Source organism: Peromyscus maniculatus, chromosome 1 (genome assembly GCF_049852395.1).
Source record: "Peromyscus maniculatus bairdii isolate BWxNUB_F1_BW_parent chromosome 1, HU_Pman_BW_mat_3.1, whole genome shotgun sequence".
Taxonomy (NCBI): Eukaryota; Metazoa; Chordata; class Mammalia; order Rodentia; family Cricetidae; genus Peromyscus; species Peromyscus maniculatus.
The window spans coordinates 53,662,392-53,688,183 of record NC_134852.1 but is presented as its reverse complement, the minus strand read 5'-3'; the positions used below and the strand labels follow the sequence as shown (position 1 = coordinate 53,688,183).

The following is a 25,792-nucleotide window of genomic DNA, read 5'->3' as shown; positions in this document are numbered from 1 at the left end:
ATGATGTTGGGCTCAATAGTGCACACCTGTAATCCTGGCACTCGGGAGGCGGAGGCAGGAAGAGCTAAAGTTTGAGGCCAGCCAGAGCTACAGAGTAAGATCAGGTCTCAAAAAGAAAGAGTCCGGCATAGTGGCAATTCTAGCACCCAGAGGCAGACAGGAAGATCACTGAGAGTTCAAGGCCAGCCTGGTCTACATAGAAAATCCTAGGATTACCAGGATAGCCAGGGCTACATCAAGATACTGTCTCCGAGAAAAAAAAAAAGAAAAAGAAAAAAAAAAAAAAAGAAAAAGAAAAAAAAAAAAAAAAGCCAAGTGGCAGCGGTGGCACAGGCCTTTAATTCCAGCACTTGGGAGGCAGAGGCAGATGGTTCTCTGAGTTCGAGGCCAGCCTGGACTACAAAAAGAGTTCCAGGACAGCCAGGGCTACAACAGAGAAACTGTCTTGAAAAACAGACAAAAAAGAAAACAATAACAAAAACCCACGTGGTCGCACACGCCAGCACTTGGGAGGAGGACAAAAGAGTATCAGGACTTTATAGCTGGTTGAGCTACATGAGACCCTGTCTCAAAAAACAAAACCAATCACACAAAAAAGAACTGGAGAGATGGCTCAGCAATTAAACACACTGCCTGCTCTTCCAGAGGACTTATGGTTCAATTCCCAGCACCCGCATGGCAGCTCACAGCCATCTGTAACTCTAGTTCCAGAGGATCCAACACTTGGCCTCCCTAGGCAGCAGGTACACATGTGGTACACAGACACACGTGCAAAAAACAAAAATAAATAAATTTAAAAAAGGAGAAACCCTAAGCTAAGCAGAGGCCTCCCAGGCCCTAGAGTGAAGCACAGCTGGATGCCTTTTGCTACTCTGCTTTCCGGTCCTTGTCATCTCCCCAGGTCCCACTGCTTCCACTGCTTGTGCAGCCTTTACCTGGCGGCCTCTGCTTCTGGTGAAGCCCCTTTCCAGCAGATGGCCCTGGCTACCAGTGGACCCAGCAGTCTACCACACCACCCTGTCCCCTGGCCTCCACTGGCTCCTCATCACATCACATGCCCTGTCTGTCTCACCTACTGGGAAGTAAGCTTCCTTGAATCAGCAGGAACCTGTGTCCTCACTGCCTGAACAGAGCCTGGTATACAGTAGGCACCCACAGACTGAGCAAGGACTAGCCAGGCAGCAATGGCCAGGACTGAGGGAGCTGACTTCTAGTCCAAGAGAAGCCACTACCGTCTGCAAGAGAAATGAAGTGAGCGTGGGAGGCGAAAGGCAGCAGCGGCATTGGCAGTGGCGGCGAGGAGGGCTGCCTGGCCCTGCCCGGTACCTTCTGCGCTCCTGAAAAGGCATGGTAGAAGCTGGACACATATGTCATTATGGCCTTCTCGTCGGGCCGGGCTGTGTTCACGATGTCTGTAAGTGAACAACAAGGGTTAAATGGCCCAAGCAGGGGTGAGGCCACGTGCTAGGACCCACAGGCTCCCAAAGCCACAGCTAAGCAAGGGGAATGCCAGCTGGGCTCAGCTACATCCTAACCTCCCCCCATGGTCTCAGTCAGGAAAGACCAAAGCTGTGGTAACTGCACTGGAATGAGGCCACTTCCTTTCTCTGAGAATGGCCTCAAGGGGCAGCAGGACAGTGAACTCCAAGGGCCACCAGAGGCCAGAGACATGGGTCTTGCCTGGAGGTGGTGCTGTCTGGGAAATGGAGCAAAGCCGGAAAAGGAAAAAACAACATTCCACTCTGGCGGGCTCCAGACCCCAGGCCTTCAGCTGGTCAGGAGAGAGGGGTCAGGGTTGTTCACAGGAAGCCAGGGGCGGGCCTCTTCAGCCACCTTGCCCGCTCTGTGAGTCTAGACAGTCCATGATCCCAAAAAAGCCGACTCTTTAAGCACGGCCCTCTCTCCCTCTTCTGCCATTCTGGATGCATCTGGCCCCCTCTGGCTCATGGTGCACTGCTCTGGCCCCCTCAGGTTCATCCGACCTTTCTCCCTGGCTCAGCCAGTTAAGAGCCCCAAGGTTTTCCCCAGGCTTGATGAGTTGCGCAGCCCAGCCAAAGCCAGGCCCAGACAGACGAGGCCCAGGAAACACAGTGTTGACTGAACATAGGGAGGCACTCACCCTCAGCATCCAACATCTTGGGGATATCAAGGTATTTTTCAGCCACTTCAAAAGCATTGTTCAGGTTGGTGACGGGATCATCCTGGGCAGACAGGTGGGAGAAATGTAGAATTCCATCAGGAGCAGAACACATATCATTTGTAAAAGGCAAAGGGCTGGCCTGAGACAGGAGAGCCCTGAGGAGCAGGGCTGGAAAGTGTCTTCGGAATTCTCATCCCTGTGTGCTCTACACAATTCCTGCCCAAAGCTGGCTGTAGGTGTGGTCCAGGCTTGGGAGACCATGGTGTGTGTGTGTGTGTGTGTGTGTGTGTGTGTGTGTGTGTGTACCAAGTAAGAACATACATGTTTCCCTCTCTACAACACCTCAGTGCCTACCCCAGACTCCACTGCTGCAGGGTTGGCCAGGGCCTGCTCAACAGGCCTGCTCTGCTTCACTCCCCTCACCACTTTGCTGAGGCTAGCCTCAGTAGAACCCCTGTTCCCACCACCCCGAAGCAGGCTAGGTACATGTTCTCCCCCAACACTCCTGATTGAGTTCTCTCAGGCTCCAGGGCCCTTCCCCAACCAGAGCAGCCCAAGAGTACCATCATTCCGCAGCAGCTGTCTGGCCCTGCATTCTGCAATCCCATTGGCCTAGTGTGACACAGGTGGCTGGCTGCTTTAGACATGGTTCCCTGTCTTTCCCAGGAGGCCAGGCCTGCAGCTTTGTGTAAGCAAATAAGAGCAAGACTGCACAGGAAATGGTGGCCCCCTGGAAGGTTTCAAACTCCCTTCTTCCCTCCCCCAAACAGAAGAATGCTTCTAGAATCCAGAAGGTCAAGAAAGAGGGTCAAAGGTCAAGTAAGACAGGTTCTAAAACAGTCCAGCCAGCTGCAGTGCCCATGGAGGGATAGTGCCCGAGGGTGTCTAGGAGGTGAACGTCAGCCACCAAGGTAGTGACCAGGAAAAAGCTAGCATGAGGTTCTCCCAGCTTCCGTAGCTAGGCAGAATCCAGGTCACATACCTTCCTCAGCTTGTCATACTCAATCAGCTCAGGCCTGTGCCGGTGGATGAGGGCATTAAAGGCCAGACCATCCTTCCAGCTGTAAGAGAAGGCAAAGGTTATGAGGCGGCTCCTTGCTGCCTTGGGAGCACCTACAGCAATGACTAAATCCCACACACAGAAGGTTCTGCAGTGTGCGGCAGGCACTGCAGGGACATGGTATGCCAGGGTAGCTTTGAGCACAACCTCAGAAGCCAGACAGACTGAGAAAAAGTACTAATTGAGCACTGGCAGTGTGGCCTTGAGCAAATCGCAGAACCGTGTCCTCAGTTGCTGTGCCTAGAAAGTGGGGATAGCGGCAGCAGCTATCTAAGAGCTGCTGTGAGGATTTGAGGTTTCACAGAGCCTTACATGTGACAAGTCCTGGGTGCCTGCTGACCAATGAGACGGCCGAAGTAGCCTGCACTGCATACAAGGGCTCATTAAAGAGGACAGGCCCGCACCAGGGGACACTATGGGAGCTGGGTAGGATCCTGAACTCTGGCTGATCCAATCATGGAGGCACAGGCAAGGGGCTGGCTACATGCCTGAGTGTTGGATGGACTGAAGTTCTCTGGAGCAAAATGATCCCCACAAAGTCCCAAGCTAGATTAGGCAGGGATTGGTTCCTTCCAGGATGGATTTCTGTATTCCCTGCTCAGAAAGGCTCTCCTGCTTACTCCCCATCTCCTCACTGTTGGAGACAAGCAGCCCCACCATCTGCATCTGGGATGCCTATGGTCCTCAGCTGGGAGGGCAGGTGAGACCTGCCTGCGGGGAGCCACTGCTGTGCCCCCAAGTGTAGGAGCAGCAGGCAAGCTGTAGATACTTACTGTTTATTCAAGAAGTAAAGTTATAGTGAGTCCACTGCAGGCAGCAGAGGAAGCTACACTGGGCAGAGCCACCAAGGGAACTATGTGCTTTCAAGGACAGAGCACAATGAGAAAGGCCCTGACAGCAGCATGGGCCCCAGAGAGGCCGAGGACAAAGCAGGGCCCTGTGGATCCTGTCCCAGAGGCTTAGGTGGCAGAGTCATGCACTGACTGAGTTCAAGCACACCCCAGGTAGACAATAGCCTCCGGCTGCTCTGGCCTCACAGGGCACAAACTCTGTCCACCTCAGTTTATAGTAATTGCACCTATCCTCTGCCTCCTTCACCCCGGTAACAGCAGACCACTGGCTGGGCTGAGTTTTGCTGGCCTTAGTTGATAGAGAGCACATACTCTGAGGTTAAACACAATGGCAATCTATGCACTGGTCCCTTTTGCAATGTACAAATGAAGAAAGAGCCTGACTGTGGTCTCCGAGAGCCACTCTGCTTAAGGAAGAAGTGCTGGCGAGCCTGTAGCTCTTTTAAGAACTTTAGAGTCTCCTCTCTGAACAGACTGTCCATGAGCGCACAGGGGCCTATGGCAGGGCGGGACTTATACTGAGGCTTGCTCTATCACAGACCGAAACGAAAACATGAGGAAGGAAGTACCTGGATCCCAGGACAAGCAGGGTGCTGCCAGGCACCTACCTGATATGAAAGTTCTGGACGTTGACATTTTTGTATGGGGCTGTCTTTCTCTGGCACCAGAGGAGGAGCCCTTCTTTGGCAGAAGTCTCTGCAAAGCACACAATGACAGAAAGGTAAGGTCAAGCTTACGCCCACAGACCAGGGCTCAAGCTGGACAGTCCTTTAGCCTCAGGTATGGGTACAAATGAAACCCCAGGGAAAAGACAGAAGACATCATACAGCAGCAGCAGTGGCAGCTGCTCCCACTCTGGATATGGATGGATCTCTGCCCATCCAACTGCCAGCACACAGAGCTTAGCTCCAAGAAGCCTTGTCACTGGGGCTATCCCAGAAAGTAGCAAGGACAGGACCTGAACCTGTCCCCATCTCTGACTAGCCTGCTCTTAGCCACTAGGCCACATGGTGTGGGAGCCCTGGAGACTAGCCTCAGGCTGTTTACAATAAGCCCCCAGGTGCCATCTTTTCCTTGTGGGTAACTAGGCAGTCCTTATACTGGGAGTCCTACAGGAACATATCTACCCTGGTTACCATGGTGACCTAGCACCCAGGAGCCCCACCACACACTGGCCTCGTAGCCCACAGTGGCTAGTTGGAAGTGGCAACATTCCTGGACGGCCTAAGCGGTCCAAGACACATCCCTCAATAGGTATGTGGAGCAGAAAGAAAGAGAAGCCAGGTCACCAGGCTATACATCCTGGTCTACTTCACAAGGAGAACATGAGGTTGGTTCAAGAACTTGAGGCCACAAAGCACCAGTGTCCTGGTGTAACCTGGGGCCAGGAAGGGCTGTGGGAGAGATAGGCCCCAAGCAAGCATGGAAGCATGGAGACAAAAACAAGAGTTCTTTCTTAATTCCCCAGTCCTGGGAGAGTGAAGATGCCTCTGCCATGGCTTACCTTCCACAGAGATGTCTTGGATGGCGAACCTGAGGATGATGGTCCAGATCATTCCCAGGGTCATCTTTGCATTGCCATCCACAATCTCTGCACAAGGGACAAAGGACAGGGGGAAAGCAGGTTGTTAATGAGAGCCAGGCTCCTTGCCTCACCCCCAGGCCGAGCCTTAGCAGGAGGAAGCACTGAGTATTCTCTAGACACTAGTACTATCCTCGAAGTCCCCAGGCCTCTGTACACATGCTTCCTCGTCACAAAGGCCTCTTCTCCACTGCCAGCTCGTAGGACTGCTCCTCCCAAGACTGTCCCAGGCCTGTGGTCCTCACCTCACACTTGTCATCCACTGCTGTGGCAAGATTCCACCATTATGTGAGTAGCCTGCACTTAGGGCTAAGTAGGTCTTTGCTCAGCCCGCTTGTTACACTAACACCTACTAAGGACCAGCCACATCCTTTCTACCACCACCTCTTGCACAACCAGACAATGCTGCCTCCTAGTGACCCTACAGCCTGCCCGCCTCTGTGCACAGTAGGTATCCCAACTTAAAGCTCATTCACAGCAGACAATATTAGGTAAGCAGTCTACGACTTGAGCGCTAGGGAAGGCAGGGGAATGGAACGTCTGTCCTGCCTTCCCAGGATTCACAGCAGCAGGGTTACCTGCCCACTACAGCATGGGGACAACAGCTCTCCCATCAGAAAAGCTAAGCTAAGCTTCAAGAGGGCTGGGTTCCTTCAGTCAAGGGACGTGCCCCACCCCACAGCTGACACAGGTATAGGCTGGCCAGAGTTCTGGAAGGAAGAGGCATGACACATCCACCAGTGGCCTCTGTGCTTCAAATCACCCTCTCCTAACCCTGAGGAAGAAGCCATGTTCCTCGACTGCCAGACCATTTGAGGGGCCAGGAAACAGGACCAGGGCCAGCATTCTCAAGCATGCTCTGTGAGGCTGCCCTCTACCCTTTTCTAGGCATGCATGTGATGGTCACAGGGATTGGGACAGAATCACTTAGGACTTGAAGAGGGAGGGACGTTTGCAGAGCGGGTCTCTCCTTCCGCCCTTCTGTGTTTACAGACGAGCCTCAGAACGAAACAAATGCAGCTGTGAGAGTGCAGGGCTGGAGCGGAGCCCGGAGCAAAGACCCGTGAGAGGACAGAACATCTCTGGGCCTGACTGAATTGGGGGTTTGGTTTTTTAAACAAACACCAAACTACCTCTACTGTGGCATGCAAGGCTTGGCACTCCTCTTCAGAGGTCCCAGGCTGGGGCAGGGCCTTGGAATTCAGAGGTGCACATTCTGGCCTAGAGTCCTGGCCAAATTCTCAGCCCTGTCATTAATGGCAATTAGTTTTCTTTGTTTTTCTAAAAGCTGGGACAGCATGAATGTCAGGGCAAGAAACTGCACTTTGACTAATGAGCAGAGCTGGGAGCCCAGGCTGCTGGCAGCCGCTGGGCTCCATGGTCCTTGTCTCATCCAAAGGTGCGTGGGAACCCAACTCCAGGGCCCTAAGGAGCTGCTGTTCTAGAGTGGGCTGGCCTAGGTTGGTGGCACAGATTTGGGAGTCCATTCAGGAGAGGGATCTTGGGTGTCCAGGGTCATGTGCTCAGTCTGTACGGCTGGACCAAAGCCTAGGGGCTGACCTTTGACCTTGTATATCCTGTTCCAATACCCTGCTCAGGTTATTAGCTCCCTTCTCTCCTTGTATTTCCTTCTACTCATATGGAGTAGGCAGAGGTGCTCTTAGCAGACAGAAACCAGGTCATGTGTACAGGGTCCAATCGCAAAGATGCCTCCTCACCCCTAGTGCATGCTAGCTTTTGCTCAAGGGTATAGAGCCTGTGGATCCTTCAAGCTATCAACGGCAGTAGCCACTGTTGGTCACTATTGAGAAGGTATTGGGGTTTAAGTGCAAAGCTTTCTGTAGTCAGCACACAGAAGTCCTGCCTGGGAGCCCAGCTGAGTGGGCACCCACCGCCGCTCACCTTCTGCCCCAATAGACACTAGCTTGACTCCCTTGCTGGCGATGAAGTCCAAGGCCTTGTTCACATTGTTGATCTTGTGCACTCGCATCTTGCCCCGCTCTGGCTTAGGCAACCGCTCCCCTGAGAAGAAAGGTGGTGAGAGGACTTTATAGCTACCCAAGCCCCTCCAGCCCTACCACACAGGCTGAAGCTGTCCCGCGGTAGAGCTGCAGGGAAGGGTGACATGCTTCTCCTGGTGGCAAGGGGGCAGCATCAGCGCTCCCTGAGCCTCACCTGAAATGACCTCCAGGAGAAGCATGAGTTTGAGTCCATCCCGGAAGTCCTCATCGATGTTCTCAATCTGAGTTCCAGCCTTCCGTAGGTGGGAGTTGCACCAGGCTGTGAAGGTCTGGAGAAGAGAACAGAGAAGGATGGAAGGTGAACCAGCATCGGGGTCTCCCCCAAGTAGTACTGACCCTGAAGCCACCCTCCATATACATCATGCCGTTAAGACAGCATCTCATGTAGCCCAGGCCGGTCTCAGGCTAGCTATATAGCCAAGGATGGCCTTGGGCTCATAGCCCTTCTGCCTCCACCTCCCAAATACTGAGATTGCAGAAGTCTGGCACCACATACAGCTACATACATTTCCCCGCTGATCTTAAAAATGATCCAGGCAGGCAGTTAAAGAGGACACTGAAGCCTATGGGAAACACGCCAGCCACACAATCACTTGGGGGTTAACTTAAATGTGGACCCCAATGACAAAACTACAGAAAGTAGTTACTTCCTGCTGTACCTGACTGGTTAGCTCTAGATGCTAGAAACAGTTGGACTGAGGCGCATAAGACCTCATTCCCAGGCAGACCCTAGTCCAAGAGGGCATAAGTTCTTTGTTTGTTTGTTTGTTTGTTTGTTTTGAGACAGGGTTTCTCTGTGTAGCTTTGGAGCCTGCCCTGGAACTCACTTTGGAGACCAGGCTGGCCTCAAACCGGTTCTTTTTGTTGTTGTTGTTTACCTGGCACCCTGCTGAGGGAGGACCTCAGCTATGACCTTCCTATTACTGGTCAGCTATGACCAAGACTGCTCCTGGGTGAGCAAGGCATTCTTACAAACCAAGGCTCACTTGTCTTTCTTGGAGCTGAGGTAGCCTAGCAGCCAAGCCCTCCCATTTAAGGCCAGGGCTTTGAGCCCCAATTCTGTCCCACAGTTTGCTGTCTTACAGGTCAACACCCGGCCTCTCTCTATGGCCCATTCTTTCCAATCTTGAGAACTGGATGTGCGTTAGGGGTGGCTGTAAGGTAAGAGGAGGGCGGTCATATCTGAGAACTTTCTGAAGATCAGGTGGAAGGTGAAAGCATGTGTTCTGGAATGGAGGGCTGCAGTCCCAGACCCCACCACAGTGCAAACAATGGCAGAACACCCAAGTGCAGGGCCACTCAGCGCCTGCAAGCTGGAGCGTGTTGTCTGTGCCACAGAAGCAACTCAGATCAGTTAACACCAACAAGCCCAGGCGTCTTCTGGGGAAACTGGCCCTTTCCCTCCCACAGCACAGTCTGGGAAAACCCAAGCCTTTGCTTCTCCTAGGAGCCCCCAGAACAGAAACGGGCAACCCGCCAGGGACATGCAAGAGCACATTCCATGCCTGGGGTGTAAGCAAAGGCCACACGGGGTGCCAAGGGCTTCCATGGAGCCTCTGGCCAAGTATCATGTGTTTTGACAACTGCCGTCAGGCCTGCTCATTCAGAGACTCCACACAAGACGCCTCCCAGACAAAGATGCTGCCTAATTAATATGTCAACCTACAGCAGGGACTCAGCAAACGAGGGAAACCGGAGTGGCAAAACTCAGCCACTCACACTCACCCCTGCTGCCACGCAGAGGTCCTTGTCTGGAGACAGAGACCCCCTTGTGCTTGCATACTGCTATTTCTCAACTAACCATGCCTCCGCCTACTTTGTGGCCTTGCAATGGAACCAACACTTACTCATCACTCAAAATGCAGCCCATGTGGGTGTGGTGGTACATGCTTGTAATTCCAGCACTCAGGAGGCTGAGGCAGGAAGATCATAGTTTGAGGCCAACCTGAGCTACAGAGCAAGAATCTGTCTCAAACAAAACAAATCAAACCAAAAGCAGCCCACAGTACAGCTCCCTCAATGTGCCGCTCAGACAGGCCCTCTGTGCAGTGGGCATCACAGCACCTCTCACAGGCTCTTCTATCACCCACAGCTGCAAGCTCCTCCAGGGGAGGGCCTCCAGAGCAGGTTTTCATTTAGCTGTTTGCGGGTCCCCTTCCCCTCCAGCTAGCTCATTTCCCTTGCTTCCTCCTGGGAGCTCTGAATCCAGACAAACCAGGTCAGACCTGGCTGTAATTCTCTGAGACAAGTTTCCCAACCTTTCCTAACATCCATTTCCTCTCCTGTAACTGGCAATGAAGATGCCACTGGGGCTGTGAGCATTACACGGGCCCTAGTGAAACCCTGCGCACTAAGAGCAGGGCAATGCTCAGTCGCTCCTCCTTCCCTTGTTTCAGGAGCCCAGTTTATCCCTTCCACAAGTGCCTGCTCTGTTCTGTCCTCCCAGGATGCAGGCACAGACCATAGCGCTCATCAAGCAGCATTTTCCACCCACTTCTCTATCTTTATCCCCACGCCCTTTCGGATGGGGTGTAAGTGAGGGTACTAGCCCCTCTCTCACTATGTAGCTGAGGCCAGATTTGAATTCTTTTCATTTTGAAGGCTGGAAGAGGGCATTGAATTTCCTGGAGCTGGAATTATACACAGTTGTGAGTTGCCATGTGGGTACTGGGAATTGAACACAGGCCCTCTAGGAGAACAGTCAGTGCTCTTTACTGCTCAGCCATCTCTCCTGCCTTAGCTTTGAACTCTTGATCGTCCTGCCTCCACCTCCCAAGTGCTAGGATGGCAAGTGTGAACGGTTTCCTACCTTACTGGGTTCTAGCAGGCACACAGCCCACTCTCCTGCCACATGTGAACTCTGAGGAGAAAACTGTCTCACAGCCTTATTGTCCCACACAGTGGGCAGGTACAGCAGTCAGAGGACGAGCTGGGCCATAGGAGCGCCTGCCTACTACATTAAAGGCCTTGGGTTCGATCCATAACGCTGCTAATTACAAGAACAGAGCTCAAAGGAATTGACAGTAGCAGACAGGGCTGAGCATGCCGGGTATGTGCTCTTGAGATGTGTGCAAGATGTGGCTGGACCACCAAGTGACCAAGTCACATCTGACAGCCCGAGCACGTAGGAAGGCAGCTCCCTGGTACTCGGATACTGCTCAGAGTCCTGGGCACGTGTCTGAAGGGTGTCCCTGCTTCCCCGGGCCTACACGGGTTACTCCAGCATGCTGTGGAAAGAGTACAGATGAGGGTCTCAAGGCCAGCTTCTTGGGTATTTGCTCCGTGCAAACAACGTCACCCACTGCAGCTTGTCTCCTGTCCTGTAAGATGGACGGATCAGAACCCACCTCCTGTAGTTGCTCTAAGGATTAACTATGGAGAAAGGCACGTTAAGCATCTGTCACGGGCCTTGGCAGATATTCAGTGCCAGGTGAATCATATACACTGATGGGTTCCTCCCCTAAAGAACCGCTCTCTCCTCTGTACAGGTCCTTGGCCTGCTCCTGCAGTTTAGAGGAGACATGAGACTGCAGGAGATAATGAATAAACCCTAGTAGCCAGGTGCAAGCCACCTGTGCTCACAGGGGCCGCCCCACTTGCCCTTGAAACACTTTCCATCTTTCTCATATCCTCTGGGCAGTAAAGTGAGGTAGTCTTGCCTCTGCCACTGAGGCAAACTGCCATAACCTTGGGTAAATGAAAAAGATGAATGGGGACCATAATCTCTGCTAAGATGAGGATTAAAAGAGTGATGCAAGCCAGTCACTCGGCCCTGGGCCTGGCCTGTGAGGTTCTCGATGTCGTGCACACTCCCAAGGCCTGTGGTGGCTGTGCCGTGTGCATCTATCTTTCTGACTGCACAACACAGAGCAGGTGCCAGGAAGACATCCAGCAAGAGGATAGGGAGGTGCTCCTTCCTGGCCCTCAAGTATTCCAGGGTTGTCTGCTGGTGTGTGGCTCTCCTGTCCTGAGTGGAGGGCAAGAACAGTGTGCTCTCAGGAAGCCACACGGGGACAAGTGACTGGAGCCACTACTGCTCCGTGCAAGACTAGCAAGGGGGTTAGTTGGAAAAGGACATTAAAAATTCATGGGTTTTTATACTTGGTTACAAAAATAACCCTCTGCTCAGATCCCTCCTCTCCCTCCCCAATTCAGACTAGCACTGTGGGGTGGATGACATAGAGGGTGGTTTCTATAGCTGGAGGCCTCAATCCATGTGCCCACCCCAACTTCCTCCACAATGCACAATTCCCAGGCCTGCTTGCAACAACCCCGGTGCCTGGAGTCTGCCATCTGCTAAGTGTCTCTAGGCCAGACCTGTGAGTGCCTAGCAGAAATCGAACACTGACAAAAAATGGCCCTGGAGGCTTTACTCACAAGGCTCAGGAGGAAGGTGGACCTCTGTGAGTTTGAGGCCAGCCTGGTCTATACAGAGTTCTAAGACAGCTAAACTATGTAGAGAGACCCTGTCTCCAAAAAACAAGCACAACAATCAAAACAACAACAACAACAACAAAAACTACAACAATAACAAAACCCCCAAACCCAACAATATCTGATAGAAGTTGAGTTGGCATACCCTAACCCTAAGCAGGGCCAGTACATGACCAATCCAGCCACGTTCCGTATCAAACACACCTTAAGAGAGGGGGAACAACAACCACGGCAGATGCATCACAGCCAGTTTACCGCTGGCACCACCCCACAAGCCTGTCACACACCAGCATCTCTGTGCTCACACCACTTAGTGAAGGGGCTGTTATTGCTCCTATCTGACAGGAGAGGGAATGGAGAGCATAAAGCTGAGGCAGCTGCTCACACCAGTCATATCCACCCACCTGGACTTGTAGCAGGTCCTGAGGCTTCCAAGGCCCCTCTAAACACCAGAGCTGCGGAGAGTTTAGCAGGTGTGTGTACACGTGTGTGTGTACACAAGTAGCAGCTGTGAGGGAATCACAAAGAATAGAGAAACGGGGACAGAAACCTGAGCAAAGGCCCTGTGTCAGAAGAGCAGAACTCACTTAAAGAAAGGAGCAAGGAATGACACTGGCAGAACAGCTTCACAGGGTCTTTCAAAGATCACAGGACTGCTGCAGTGTGCATAAAGAGCAGGAGGCCTGTATGTCATCAGCAGGAAGAAAGGAAAAACTTCCTTCCGGTAGAAGGAGGGCAGAGAAGTCAGTGACGCATGGCATGACTGAAGATGCAGACCCATGCTCTCAGTCTTATCAGGGAGGGACCAGTGTCAATATGGGTCGTGTGGCAGTGGGCTGGTGCTGGAGAGCCAACAGACTTGATCAAGAAGGTGCTGTCCCTGATGAAGAAGGTAAAGCCCTTTTGGGGTGGCCATCCTGCTCTCAGCCTGTCAGAACTACCCGAAGAGGAAATCACCCCATGAAGGTAGCCTTTCCTGGCCTTTGGCCTAACTTGGGAGGAAGGATGTGGGCTGTACACCTTTGAGAACGCCCGTGGAAACCCACAGGATGAGTCTTCAGAGCTTGCCCTGCTTGCAGCAAGCTGGAACCTTCTCTAATTTTAGGAGGGCTAGAGGCAGGAATGGAAAGGGCTGAGAGAGGAAAAGAGAAGCCTGTGTGCTGGCACTGGTCAGGTGCTAGGCCAGTGGGGGCTGGGTGGGTGAGGTGAGCAGCCTCCGTGTGGACCCTGGCAAGGGCTTTCTGCATTATCATGCTTCGGTGTTGGGGGAGGGGAGAAGGCTTGGCATTACAGGTCATAAAGTCCTTCCTGTGTCACAGGGACCCACCCAGCCACCAGGATGTGGGGTGGCTGGGTGAATGAATGATGGATATTGTTTGGAGGTGACTTAAGCGGCCAGGAATGTGGCAGCAGAGGGCTTTAATGAGCCTTTCATTGATGATGATGCCTCCCCCCAACCAGAGAGGTGAACTCCCTCTGGGTTGTCCCTGACAAGAAGCACACACTCCCAAAGCCAGTGGCCAAGTGAGGCAGCAGCAGGCTGTGAAGACAAACTCAAGGATGGCCCTTGACAGGATGCAGTCGGCCCAGCTGGATGAGTCCCTTCCATTTTCTTCCTGACTTCTCAAGACAAAACCCATTCTTTGCACTCTGCACAGGACAAGAAGCCTTGTAATGCCTGTTTGGACTTAGACGGGCTGTGATGCGTCCCAAGGCTAAGGCACACATGCTGGCTCTGACTCTAAGGGACAAAGGGTTTGGGCCTAGCCGACACACCGCACATGTGGATTCCATCAACTTCTCACCCCCTCCATCCGCACGCGCACCGCCACCCACTCAGCAGGCCAGTCTACTGCCTCACCCACAAGGCTGGACTGCACTTTTCCTCGGCCCAGGCAGAGCACCCTAGGGTCCTGGAGTTTCAAACCTTATCTCTGAAATACCGTGTTGGGTGTGTTGGGTCTGCGGCTCCACTGGGGCACCAGCTGCTTTGAGGGGGAAGGCGATGTCCCACCTCCTGAACCTTGTCTGCTGTGGCCTCTGACAGTGCCCATGGCTCCTGCTTCCATGGGTCCTCAGGAGGGACATCCAGGGCTTGGACATGGGAGAGGCAGAGCTATTTATTTCTAGGGTAAAGAACCACCTTTCTTATCGCCCATCTGCCAGGCCCCAGGCCAGGCTGGACCCAGTGAGAGCTTTTCAGTTCCTGAAAGCAGAGACTGCTTGTGGGGCCCTGGGCCTCCTCACCAACTATAAAGGTGCTTTCAGGGCTCAGCCTCTGGAATCTAGGTTACCAGCTGCCCAGGCAGAGATGATCACTTTGGCTAGTCTCTGAGGCCTCTGAAAGAGGTTGTAAGTTTGTACCTGTGAGTGATATTGTAAAGATCCATTACCGCACCAGATCCTGGAGGGGATGGAACCCAGGGGCCACAGTGAGACAACAGCATGCTCATGGTCACTCATGGGAGGGGAGGGCATGGCAACATGCAACACAGACACCCCTGCAGCACAGGGAACCAGGACTGCCACTGCTGCAGGGCCAGGACACTGGGCCTGGCCTAGGCAGGGGCAGAATGGACTGTGGTGTTGACTGCCCCATGACAACATAGCTTAACTTGAAGCAATTACAGTGAAATATGGCATGCTTCTCATGGTCTGGTCTTTAGTTGCCTTATTCGGCATTTTTCTCAGCCTACATGAGAAAGCTGACTTCCCCTTTGGAGGAGAGGTATAAATACTGCAGAGTGCAGTCGCGAGAGCATTCCAAAGGTCCTGCGTGTCTACCCTGGAACCAGCCCGTCTCCCTCCAGCAGCGGTGTTCCAGCCAGGGCCAATCTCTTTGAAGGGTGTCAGAGAGCACGCATGCCCCTATGGACTTTGGAGTGCAGTCTTTCCTCATGAGAATGCTGGCCTAAGGCTTTCTTCTGGCTTGTCACAGGGCTGGCTGTGTGTCAGCACTCAGAACTCCCTTCAAATGTCACCATCCCTGGAGGCCTTCCCTGAGGACAACCTCCACCAAGCTATCACTTTACTCTGTTTTATCCACAGCTTTATGATCAGAAATGACATTATCTGTTCACAAGCAGTCCCCACTCCAATGTTAACAAGGAGCTGAGGAGTCTGTCATGGGACCCTCCTGGGAAGAATGGTCAGAGCTGGGCTGTTCCTATTCAGCCAACGTAGCTGGCACTTAACGGTTTCTTTGGTTTGATCCAGGTCTCTCTCACGCCATGTGTCAGAGTGCAGTGCTGGGACAGCAGGCAGGCGTGCACCACCACGTCAGGTGAGGATAAAACTGCTCCTTTACAGGAAGTCACAAAAACAACCCTGGAACTCTATGTGTTCTGAAAGCAAGTCAGGGAAGAAAATGCTGGTCTGTCACTCCATCGGGAGAGGCCAGCCTGAGCTACAGAGGTAAGACTGTCTCAGAACAACAATGAACCCGACCCTCCACCTCCTGTAGAGATCAACAGAGGTGCTGTTCACTGCTCCAACAGCAGCACTTCAGAGTGTGCCCGCCTCAGCAGCCAGGCCCTTCTTTCTAGAGTTTGCCAAGTTGCTGGCTGTACCATCCAACAAATAAAGGAAACTGGCACAGTGGCACGGCTCTATATTCCTGGCACTTGGAAGGTGGAGGCAAGAGGATCAAGAGCTCAAGGTCACCCCTGCTACACAGTGAGCGGTAAGACCAGCCTGAGCTGCATGAGACCCCTGCAGACAAAATGAACAAAGAAAAAAGTAAACACAATGAAGACACAAGAAAAGAAGTTAGAAGTATCTGCTTCTTATACTGGAGGACTGGGGCTGTAGCGTGGTAGGAGAGTCCTTGCCCAGCACACAGGAGGCCCTGGGGGAGGGGGAGGAGCACAGCCCTTGGGAAGCTGATTCAGGAGGATCCAAGTTCTGGGCCAGAGAAAAACACGCAGAAATTTAGATCTTTCAAATCCAGTAGTTTTCAGTGTGAGAAGCACTCAGGGAGCTCTTCTCCCTTTCTCCCCAGCTCAGGGTTAGTAAGACTATGGATACACTGTCATTTGGATGAAGGAGTTTTCTAGATCACAGACTGTTCTTTCTCCCTCATCCCTTTTTTCTTTCGGACAGGGCCTCACTATGCACATCTGGCTAGCCTGGAGTTTGTTGTGTAGCTCAGATAGACAGGCCTCAAACAGAGTGCTGGCCTTCTGTATTCTTCTTAAAATATATGGTTTGCAGAGTCAGTGGGGATGTAATTCACATAATTTAAGATTAATCCTTAGCTGGGCAGGGTGGCACATGCCTTTAATCCCAGCAGGTGGACTTCTGTGCATTTGAGGCTAGCCTAGTCTACAGAGTGAGTTCCAGGATAGCTAGCTGTTATACAGAGAAAGCCTGTCTCAAAAAAAAAAAAAAAAACAAAAAACAAAAACCAAACAAACAAACAAACAAAAAAGGAATGTGCTGCTCCTGCAGAGGACGAGAGTTTGGTTCCCAGTCTTCAGTCAGACAGCTCACAATCACCTCTAACTCCAGCTTTAGAGAGATGCCACACTTCTGGACTTTGCTAGCATGGGCACTCAGGTGCATATACCCACACACAAGTCTATAATTAAAAATCTAGCTTTAAAAAAATCCATGAGTTTGGGTATATTCACAATGTGCAATGATCTCTACTATCTACTTCCAGGACATCTACATCATTGAAAACTGTTAGCTCCTAGGCACAGTGACCCACTTTCCATCTCTGTGAAGTTGCCTGTTTTGGACATTCCATACACATGCAGCCTCTCTAGGCCAGCTTCTTCCACTTGGTATGTCTTCAAGATTCAGCCATGTTGAGTCATGTGTATGTCTGATTATCACTTCCTTTTAAAAAGTTCATTCTTGTGGGGGGGGGGGGGGGCAGCGGCGGCGGCCGCCTTTAATCCCAGCACTCGGGAGGCAGAGCCAGGCGGATCTCTGTGAGTTCGAGGCCAGCCTGGACTACCAAGTGAGTTCCAGGAAAGGCGCAAAGCTACACAGAGAAACCCTGTCTCGAAAAACTTAAAAAAAAAAAAAAAAAAAAGTTCCTTCTTAGCCTGGTGGTGGTGGTGGTGGCGGCGGCGGCGGCGCACGCCTTTCATCCCAGCACTTGGGAAGCAGAGTCAGGCGGATCTCTGTGAGTTCCAGGCCAGCCTGGTCTACAGAGCGAGATCCAGGAAAGGTACAAAGCAACACAGAGAAACCCTGTCTCAGGGGGAGAAAAAAGTTCATTCTTGCTTCTACCTTTTGGCTATTATGAACTGGCTACTGTGAAGACTTGTGAAATTTTGTGTGGCGGGGTATGCTTGGAAGTGGGATCGCTAGGTTAGATGCTAACGCTATGATTTCAACACTAGAGGAACTTAACAAAGAGCCGCAGCATCTCACATTCCCACCAGCAACACAAGAACTCCAGTCCCTTCACATCCTTGCCAAGCCATGTTCCTGCCCGACTTTTAAGTATAAACTCACACCTTACTTCGGGCATTTGTTTTGTTTCTGTGCTGCTGGGGATCTAACCGAAGGCCTGGTGCATGCTGGGCAAGCACTTGATTTGATACTAACCACCCCACCTTCTGTTCTGACTACTGACTGATGATGTCAAACATCTGTATGAGAGTGTCCTGATCATTTGTTTATCTTTAAGAAGACTATCCATTCAAATCCTTTGCCCATTTTTAAATTTCATCTTTTTATTGCTAAGTTGTAGAAGTTCTTTATCTGTAGGACATTACACCTTTATCACAACTATGGTTTACAAATATCTGTGTGGACCATCGTTTTATTTTAATTATGTCCTTTGGGCTGAGGATATGGCTCAGCCATACAGTACTAACCTAGCTTGGGTTTCTGCTGCCATATCTAAGAAGCCATCACCTAACTCTTGATCATGAGACTCCACACCTGTGTTTTTGTCTATATTTGTAGAGCTAGGCTTGCTTTTGGAGATCTCTGAGCCATTGAAAGTTGCCCCTAGAGTATGGTGAGGTATGCAGCTCCTCTCTTTGCATGTGGTATTCAATTGTTCAGGCACTATTTGTTGAGAAGACTATTCTCTTCCTTAATTAAATTGTATTGCATCCTTGGTTAAAAATCAATTGACAATAGATAGATATATGGAATTTGGGGAGCTTTGCCCCCTCCCTGTTTTTTTTTTTTTTTTTTTTTTTTTTTTTTTTTTTTTTTTTTTTGAGACAGGGTTTCTCTGTGTAGTCCTGGCACTAACTCTGTAGACTAGGCTGGCCCCAAATGCACAAGAGATTCGCCTGCCTCTGGGATTGAAGGCATGCACCTGCATTGCCCGGCAAGCTTTGCTTTTTAAGAACGCCAGAACTGGCGTAGGGAGATGGCTCAGTTGGTAAAGACACTTGTCACCAAACCTAATGATCCACGTGGTGGAAGGAGAAAACTGACTCACAAGTCCTCTGAGCTTCAGATGCATGCCATGACATATGCACACATACTAAATAAAATTAATTTTAAAAAAGAAAAACAAAAACAAAACCAGGTTTTTACCAAAGACCAAATGAGTCCGATTCCATGGAGGTGGATCTGAGCCAATGGCATTTTACAATACTCATCGGGCACAGGAAGCTAGGGTTGAGAGAGCCAGTCAAGCTCTTATAGACACAGGGGGTTGAGGCTCAGCAAAGAGTTTGTTAGACTCGATGAACCCCTTTGCGCTAAGGAAATCCAAGAGGAGCAGGGACAGGCAGCCTGGGGCTGGAAGGTGCTCCAACTGTCCCGGCCTAGTCACACAAACTTTCCCGGAAGCACCTCACGCTCAGGAACTAGCCAAGCAGCCCAAAGCTACTCAGGTTACAAACCACAGAACTGGGTCCTCCCCAAGGAGATGTGTCCAACCTCTCCAAGTCCACCTGTCTAGGAAGAAACGGGCCTGATGTAAAGTTGGGGGAAGGGAGGACAGAAGATGGAGGAGGCAGGTTTAGCCCTCCCTGCTGAGCTTTTCAGCAGGAAGGAAATGGGTGAGGCCTACCTAGATAGTTACTCTTAAAAGTTGAAACTTCCACTCCCAAAAGAGACTTGTAAAATTAGAGTTCTGCCCACTCCCACTGCATTCTGCTCGGAAGGTCTCAGGCTGGGCCCTTCTAACCTGGAGGACAGGAACTAGCTCCAAGGACAAAAAGCCCATTTGTCTTCAATGCTTACAACTGAGCCCAGGTTTCCTGGTGGGGGTGAGGGACTAAATACCCGATTAAACTTTGATCTTCACAAAGATAGACCAAGATTCTGACCTGGAAACTGTGACTTGCAACCCCAACCTGTACCAGAGACCCAGTGCTACATTAAGGTTTTTGTATGGACCAATCTCCCAGACAAAGAGAGTGAAGGCTGTGGTCTAGGCAGGCACCACAACTGTTCCCACCAGGGCCAGGGCCACCCAGGGAACTTCCCATAGGCCTTAAGTGCCACAGGTCAGGACATGCGGGCATCAGGGACTGGAGCAAGCATTCCATTCTCGCTCTGTGCATCCAGATGCCAGCAGCAGGGTTTTTTTTTTTTTTGGGGGGGGGGGTGTTGAGACAGGGTTTCTCTGTGTAGCTTTGGAGCCTGTCCTGGATCTAGCTCTGTAGACCAGGTTGGCCTCACAGAGATCCGCCTGGCTCTGCCTCCCCAAGTGCTGGGATTAAAGGTGTAAGACGCCACCGCCCAGCAAGCAGCAAGTTTTTGCGGGTGCTCTGAGCACCCAGAGTCTGGGCTCTCCACCTAGAAGGGGACTATGCAGGCAGAGTAACTAACTGCTAACAACTGGACTGCTTTCATCTCTGCAACTAGAATTTCTGTGACCTTTTCCTTTTTTGGGATAGTCTGATTCCAGTTCACAGCATTCTCTAGCAGACGAGGCCCATACAGCCCAGGGCAGAGAAAAGAAAAAGGAAAAAAAAAAAAAAAAAAAAAAAAAAAGGAGTCTAGAAATCTGTGGTCTTGACCCCCTCAGGGGACACAGGAACCAAGTACAGATGTCTTGCAAATACTGCTGTCACTGGCTTCCTGTTCTCTGAGCCTGGGGTTAGAAGGTCCATTTCAGAAGCAGAGAGAATGCAAGGTTCCATACCTGCATCCTCAATTTCCCTTCCTGAGTCCAAGGTCAACTGGTGGGAGCCTAGGGTGCTAACCAGCAGGCCTCCCCTTGGGCTAGCACCCAGCAGAGGCTCAGAGAGCACTGGGTGAGCAAAGAAACCCAATCAACCTCAGAAAGGCCTCTGGCCAGAAACCCCAGCCTCCAGTAGAGGTTGCCAAGAGGCAACTGGTGGAGTTAGGAATTATCCCATCTTGCCCCAGCCTTGTGTGAATGGGCGTTGGCTGGTCCCTGGTCTGGAGATGCTGTGAGGTACACAATTTGTGGGTTAAGCACTCTGGGCTTGGAGGTCTCCCCACCTCTGCACACATATTCAGTCTATCTCAGACTCCGAGGATGTAAAACCTCCACTGACAATAGAATGGTGTCTGGGGAGAATTTAAAAAAGAAAAACCAAAATCAGATTCTATAGTCAGTAATTACAGGACTAGGAGGAACCAGCAGGGAGCCACTGAAACCTCTGACTCATAGCTGCTCCATTCAAAATGGTGAAACCGTTGGCGCTGGCCGAATGACAGGGCGAACTCTACCCTGGCCTGTACTGCCCACAGACTTTCCCAGCCTGGTCCTAGAGTATGAGCAGACACTCATCAGGCTGTCTCCAGGAGCACCTGACTTGAGAGAAGGGGACTCTGGTACTCTAGCAGGAGCAAACTTCGAACTGGGCAGGCGCTTAGTCTGCTGTGAGGACAGGGTGATGGGCATGGTGAGGTATAGATCCCATTTTAACATGGGCAGACATGGGGTGAGGGGTTGGCTTTGTACCCTCTCAGCACCCCCCTCAAAGCTCCTGAGTCTCGGTGAGACAACAAGAGGTATTTTTGTGACTGGGTGGAGCATTAAGCTAACCCTAACGTAATTACACAAATGACGCATGGTGTACAGGATATGTTCTCCGTGCTTTGATTGTACCGTTTTAAGGCTCCCAATGCTGGAGGAGCTGCCTAATGGTGGGACTGGAGTCCCACTAACTAGCCAAGACTGACTTTACAGCTTCTGCTGCCTGCTTTGCTCCCCCATTAGGCTCTTCCATTGCTTCTCATCTGATTCCCCGGAAGACTCCAGTCCAAAGGCAGTCCCGGGCCCTCAGGCAGATTTACCTCAGGCCCGCACTGCAGGGTGAGTCATGGTAGAGGGAGGGCAAGTCAGGTGACCAGGTGAGAATCAGAGCTCCTGAGGTAGCCTGGTTACCTTGACATTCCTGTGATTCTGCCAAGGTAAAAAGTAACCCAAGGAGTTTGCCTTATATGGGCACAACGACAGATTTCAACACAACGTGTTAACTGACCTCCGTATCAAAACCAGTCCAGGTTGCTCGGGCGACACCCGATAAAGCTGCTCTAAAAGTATAGGAAATAACAACTTATGACAGGCCATAACCAGTGACTCACAAAACAAAGGCGAAGTCCAACTGCATCTGTGTGCCTTTTAGACAGGGGGAGGGGTTGGCGGCCTGTAGACCAAGCTTAAGGTAGGACCGGAGGAAATCGACTTCAGCCTATAGCTGAACAGCAGTCCTGCCTGGGTCTGAGGGCCTGGCCCCTGTGCCTGCTTTCTCCCAGAAGGGCTAGAACAAGCAGAGGCTACTGGGAGGCACAGCTCTTTATGCCGATGGACAAGATGGGCAATGTGAATACAGGCTCCTTCGTGAGAAACTCCAGCATTTGAGAAGCTGAGACAGGAGGGCTGCATGTGCCAGCCTGGGCTACGTGGAGACCCTGGGTTTGGTTTTGTTTTGGTAATATAAGGGGGGGGGGGCGTCAGATAGATGGCTCAGTGGGTAACAGCACTGGCTGCTCCTCCAAGACTTGTGTTTAATTCCCAGCACTCACATGGCAGCTCACAGCTGTCTGTAACCTCAGTTCCAAGGGACCTGACACCCTTACACAAGACATACATATACACGCAGGCAAAGCACCAATGCCCATATACACAAGAAAGATACTGTATGAGAACCAAAGAAACCAGCTGTGCCTGCCCTACAGGAATCCCCAAAGCCATCCCAGCATGTGGGCCTTACCAACAGCCACAGGCCCCCAGAAGGGAACCACTGCTCTGAGTCTCTGCCAGATTCCATTCACTCATTTCCATTTACAAAGGTACCAAAGTGCTACCATGTGCTGACTACTTCCCTAGGTGGCCGGCCGATGTGCCTGTATGTGTGTGTATTAAGTTGTCAAATACCCTTGCCCTCTTGAAGCAGACGCCATACAGAAGACACCAATACAATTAGACAGAAGTGGCTGCAATAGGACAGAGTAGCCCAACAAGGAACTGTAAAAGGGGAGTTCGTTCTCTCGTTCTCTCTCTCTCTCGTTCTCTCTCTCTCTCTCTCTCTCTCTCTCTCTCTCTCTCTCTCTCTCTCTCTCTCTCTCTCTCTCAGCACAAAACAAAGAAACCCACAGTAGGAGAAAGACCACTCCTAGAGGCCTGGCACCCACCACTGGGAGCAAGAATAGAGAACGGGAGCACTAGGCACTGGTTTACACCATGGAGGGTTTTATCTTAGGGCTAAAGGTCTGCCAGGGGAAGAGCAGGAGCAGATATAGGTATGAAAAGAGCCTCTTCCCCTCCGTTGGGTGGAGCAAAGCAGGATATCTTGGACTAGAAGAGTTCCGGAAGAGGATGGAGCACTGGAAGATCTGAGCACGTTCTACAGACACAGAATGGACATACTTCCTGCCCTTCATAAGAGCCTCCTTCTACAGAACTGCCCCTACAAAAGAGATAGGGACCATGAGAAGACTTCTGTGTAGCTTTGCAAACACTACATCCAGTGGTTGGCTACAAGACCACCCATCCTGCCATATGCTTTAGAGACAAAGGCCTCACTTGCATCCAACCAGTGACTTTACAGTGGGCCAAGAGCAACAGTAGCAGCAGAATGAAATCATAGCAGGGATATTTAAACAGAGTCCTAACAATGGGGTACAGGTCATGGTGCCCCATACTCAAAATTTAACCTCAATAGCTTTTTAAGTGCTTTTTTTTTTTTTTCTTGTTTGTTTTTGCAATGCCAAGGATTGATCTCAGGGCCTCGCCCATACTAGGCAAGCACTCTATAAGAGCACATCTCCAGCCTTCAGGGGCTCTTATGTCTAATCTGTAACATGGCAGACCCACATGAGACTCAATTTAAAAAAAGCAGCTGCTTTGTTGTGAGATATCTTTACTTTAAATCTCAAGTTCTCAATAGAAAATCTATTCCAAATGGTTGTAGCCTGTATATCCCACTAGGGAGGTGAGGTCTAGGCTGAGCCAATGGAAGAACAGAGTGACATCTGGTTCCCTCCCCCTCCCTCCCCTCTCTCAGCCTGCACTCCTCTGCTCCATGGGTGGCAAGCACCACAGACTGCAATCCCAGTCTTCCACGTCCTGGGCCACACTCCCCTATGCAGAAAAGGTCTGTATCCTAAATTTCTCTACAGACAGACCCCAGTGTGGCCCAGGACCACACAACGGGACCCGACAGGAAAGGTGGGAAGAAAGCAGCAGCCTGGCTCCACAGCAGAGCTGTTGAATCAGGGAGCTCTTCCTCCTGGTGGGAGAAAACCCCTTGCTATGACTACCTCTCCAACCTCAACACCATCACCTGGAAGAACCAAAGTGAGAGGAAGTTAGAAGCACTCCTCATACGGTAAACTAACTAAAGCTAAGGGAGCCCTGGAGTCAGATGCCTCACTACCCAGAACTGAGATTCAGGACACGAGAGGAGAGTTCCAACCAAGGGTCTGTCCTCAAGGAGAACATGGTCCAGCTGGACAGGGACACTGGTAAGGCAGTCACTGCGGGGCAGTGTGATACAAGAACAAAGTGAGACGACACCTGATCTGGGCCCTGAAAGAGGAGCCCTGTTCTGATGCATGGTGACCTGGGAAGAAGGTCACTTCGCAGTCAGAACACTGAGAGAAAAACTCAAAAAAAAGGGCAGATGTTAAGGACCCCAAGAGTACTAGTAGGGCACAGACACTAGCTGCTGAATGAGCTCAGAACTTGTTCTCTGCACAGATGGGGGCAGAGCAGGTTAACTCAGTGACCTGATTAGACACTGAGTCTCAGAAAGATAATGTTCACAGAAGCATCAAAACCAATGAGGAGAGTGGAGTCAAGCCTCTAGGGGCCACTGCAGAAGGAAAACAGGATGCTGAGCCCAACAATGTAGAATGTCCCATGCACCAGGCATTCACAGAAGAACTGACTCTTCTACTCAGGGCTGCTGCAGCTGTACTTTCTACTATCCACATGTGTCCCAAGTTATTAATTAGGGCAATGGAAGGAACATTCTAGAACAGGAAGAAGGTCAGGGTTCTAGAACAGTCTAGAGCAGTGGTCCTCAACCTTCTTAATGCTGTGACCCTTTTATCCAGTTCCTCATGTTGTGGTGACACCCAAACATAAAATTATTTTCGTCGCTACTTCATAAATGTAATTTTGCTACTGTTATGAATCGTAATGTAGTATCTGTTTTCCTATGGTTTTAGGTGACCCCTGTGAAAGGGTCATCTGACCCCACCCCCCAAATGGGTCATGACTCATTGTCTGAGAACCACTGATCTAGAGAAAGACAGAAAATTCAGTGCCTAAAACAAGGTGAGGAGTCAAAGGTTCCTAGGCTTCTGACAGGGATGGATTGTGAAGGACAATGTAAAATGTGGGTGTGGAGAACCCAGGAACATCAACTGGTGAATGTCAAAATCAAAGTGCCACACAACCAGCAGGCATGCGGAAACTTCTGTCTAAAACTAGCAGAAGAGCATCTGTTCACAAATGCTTTCATTCCACACTCATCCAGACACATCCTGCCATGCTGCTGGTGCCTGGGACACAGGGAAAGTGAAAGCCTTCCACATCTGACAGGGAGAGACCTGAAAATAACTGTATAACAGTGGATCAGAGAAATGGTAACATCACAGACAAGATCTTTGGGGCCAAGGGAAGAATACCTAAGACCCCCAGAGAAAAGCATGTAAAATGCCCATGTCCAAGAAGAAAGCAGGGGTTGGGGTGGACTCCGGGATAGAGGATGAACAGGGAAAGTCACAGAAATAAAGAACACATCAAGAAACCCAGGGGATGAGCATTTGGGGTTGACAAATGCACACACCCTAGGGGGTGCAACTCAGGTCCAGTGCTTTACCTGGATCCCACCCCTAGCACTGCAAGAACAAAAAGCAAACAAACAGGACCCACAGCTATTTGATAAGCACACTGTATGTAAGCAGTGGTGTCTGGGGTGGGGGGGATGAAGAGGCTGACAAAACACTGTTATCACTGATGCTGGGTGACGGGTACATGATTGTTTTTCCATTTTGATAGCTACAGAGATCAGCACGTCTGTATGTGTGCACTTGCATGTATGGCCTTTATTTAAGTCTATACTGCAGAGGGGTTGAGGAGAGCAAGGCCAGGATGTTGTCTTGTATCCTGGGTGACTGCTAAAGGGCTGCAGATACTTCTGTGGTGGAGCAGCCAGCCTTGGTGGGCACTGGGGGCTAAGAAGCACTCAGGAAGTGAAAACATGGGATCCACTGGCAAAGGTTTACGTTTTTTTTTTTTTTTTGGTTTTTTCGAGACAGGGTTTCCCTGTGTAGCTTTGCGCCTTTCCT

General features: G+C 51.0%; 1 protein-coding gene and 1 long non-coding RNA gene across 7 annotated transcripts in view; one reads left to right on the top strand and one right to left on the bottom strand.

Moving 5' to 3' along the window:
* Nucleotides 1-25,792, bottom strand: part of Actn4 (actinin alpha 4) — a 69,973-nt gene that overhangs the window by 17,728 nt on the left and 26,453 nt on the right. For 3 of the 6 annotated variants that reach the window (XM_006981980.4, XM_006981981.4, XM_016000543.3), the window contains exons 2-8: nucleotides 7,809-7,923; nucleotides 7,536-7,655; nucleotides 5,556-5,642; nucleotides 4,660-4,747; nucleotides 3,123-3,201; nucleotides 2,120-2,201; nucleotides 1,327-1,412 (exon numbers count right to left, since the gene is read on the bottom strand). In XM_006981980.4, coding sequence (XP_006982042.1) covers nucleotides 1,327-1,412; nucleotides 2,120-2,201; nucleotides 3,123-3,201; nucleotides 4,660-4,747; nucleotides 5,556-5,642; nucleotides 7,536-7,655; nucleotides 7,809-7,923 — 657 coding nt within the window. The remainder of the gene's footprint in view (nucleotides 1-1,326; nucleotides 1,413-2,119; nucleotides 2,202-3,122; nucleotides 3,202-4,659; nucleotides 4,748-5,555; nucleotides 5,643-7,535; nucleotides 7,656-7,808; nucleotides 7,924-25,792) is intronic. The other 3 variants (XM_016000542.3, XM_076578091.1, XM_006981982.4) reach the window with 1 other exon arrangement.
* On the top strand, nucleotides 4,667-15,372 carry LOC121828818 (uncharacterized). Its single transcript, XR_006071422.2, has 2 exons — nucleotides 4,667-4,772; nucleotides 15,305-15,372. It is a non-coding gene; the product is annotated as an uncharacterized LOC121828818 (long non-coding RNA).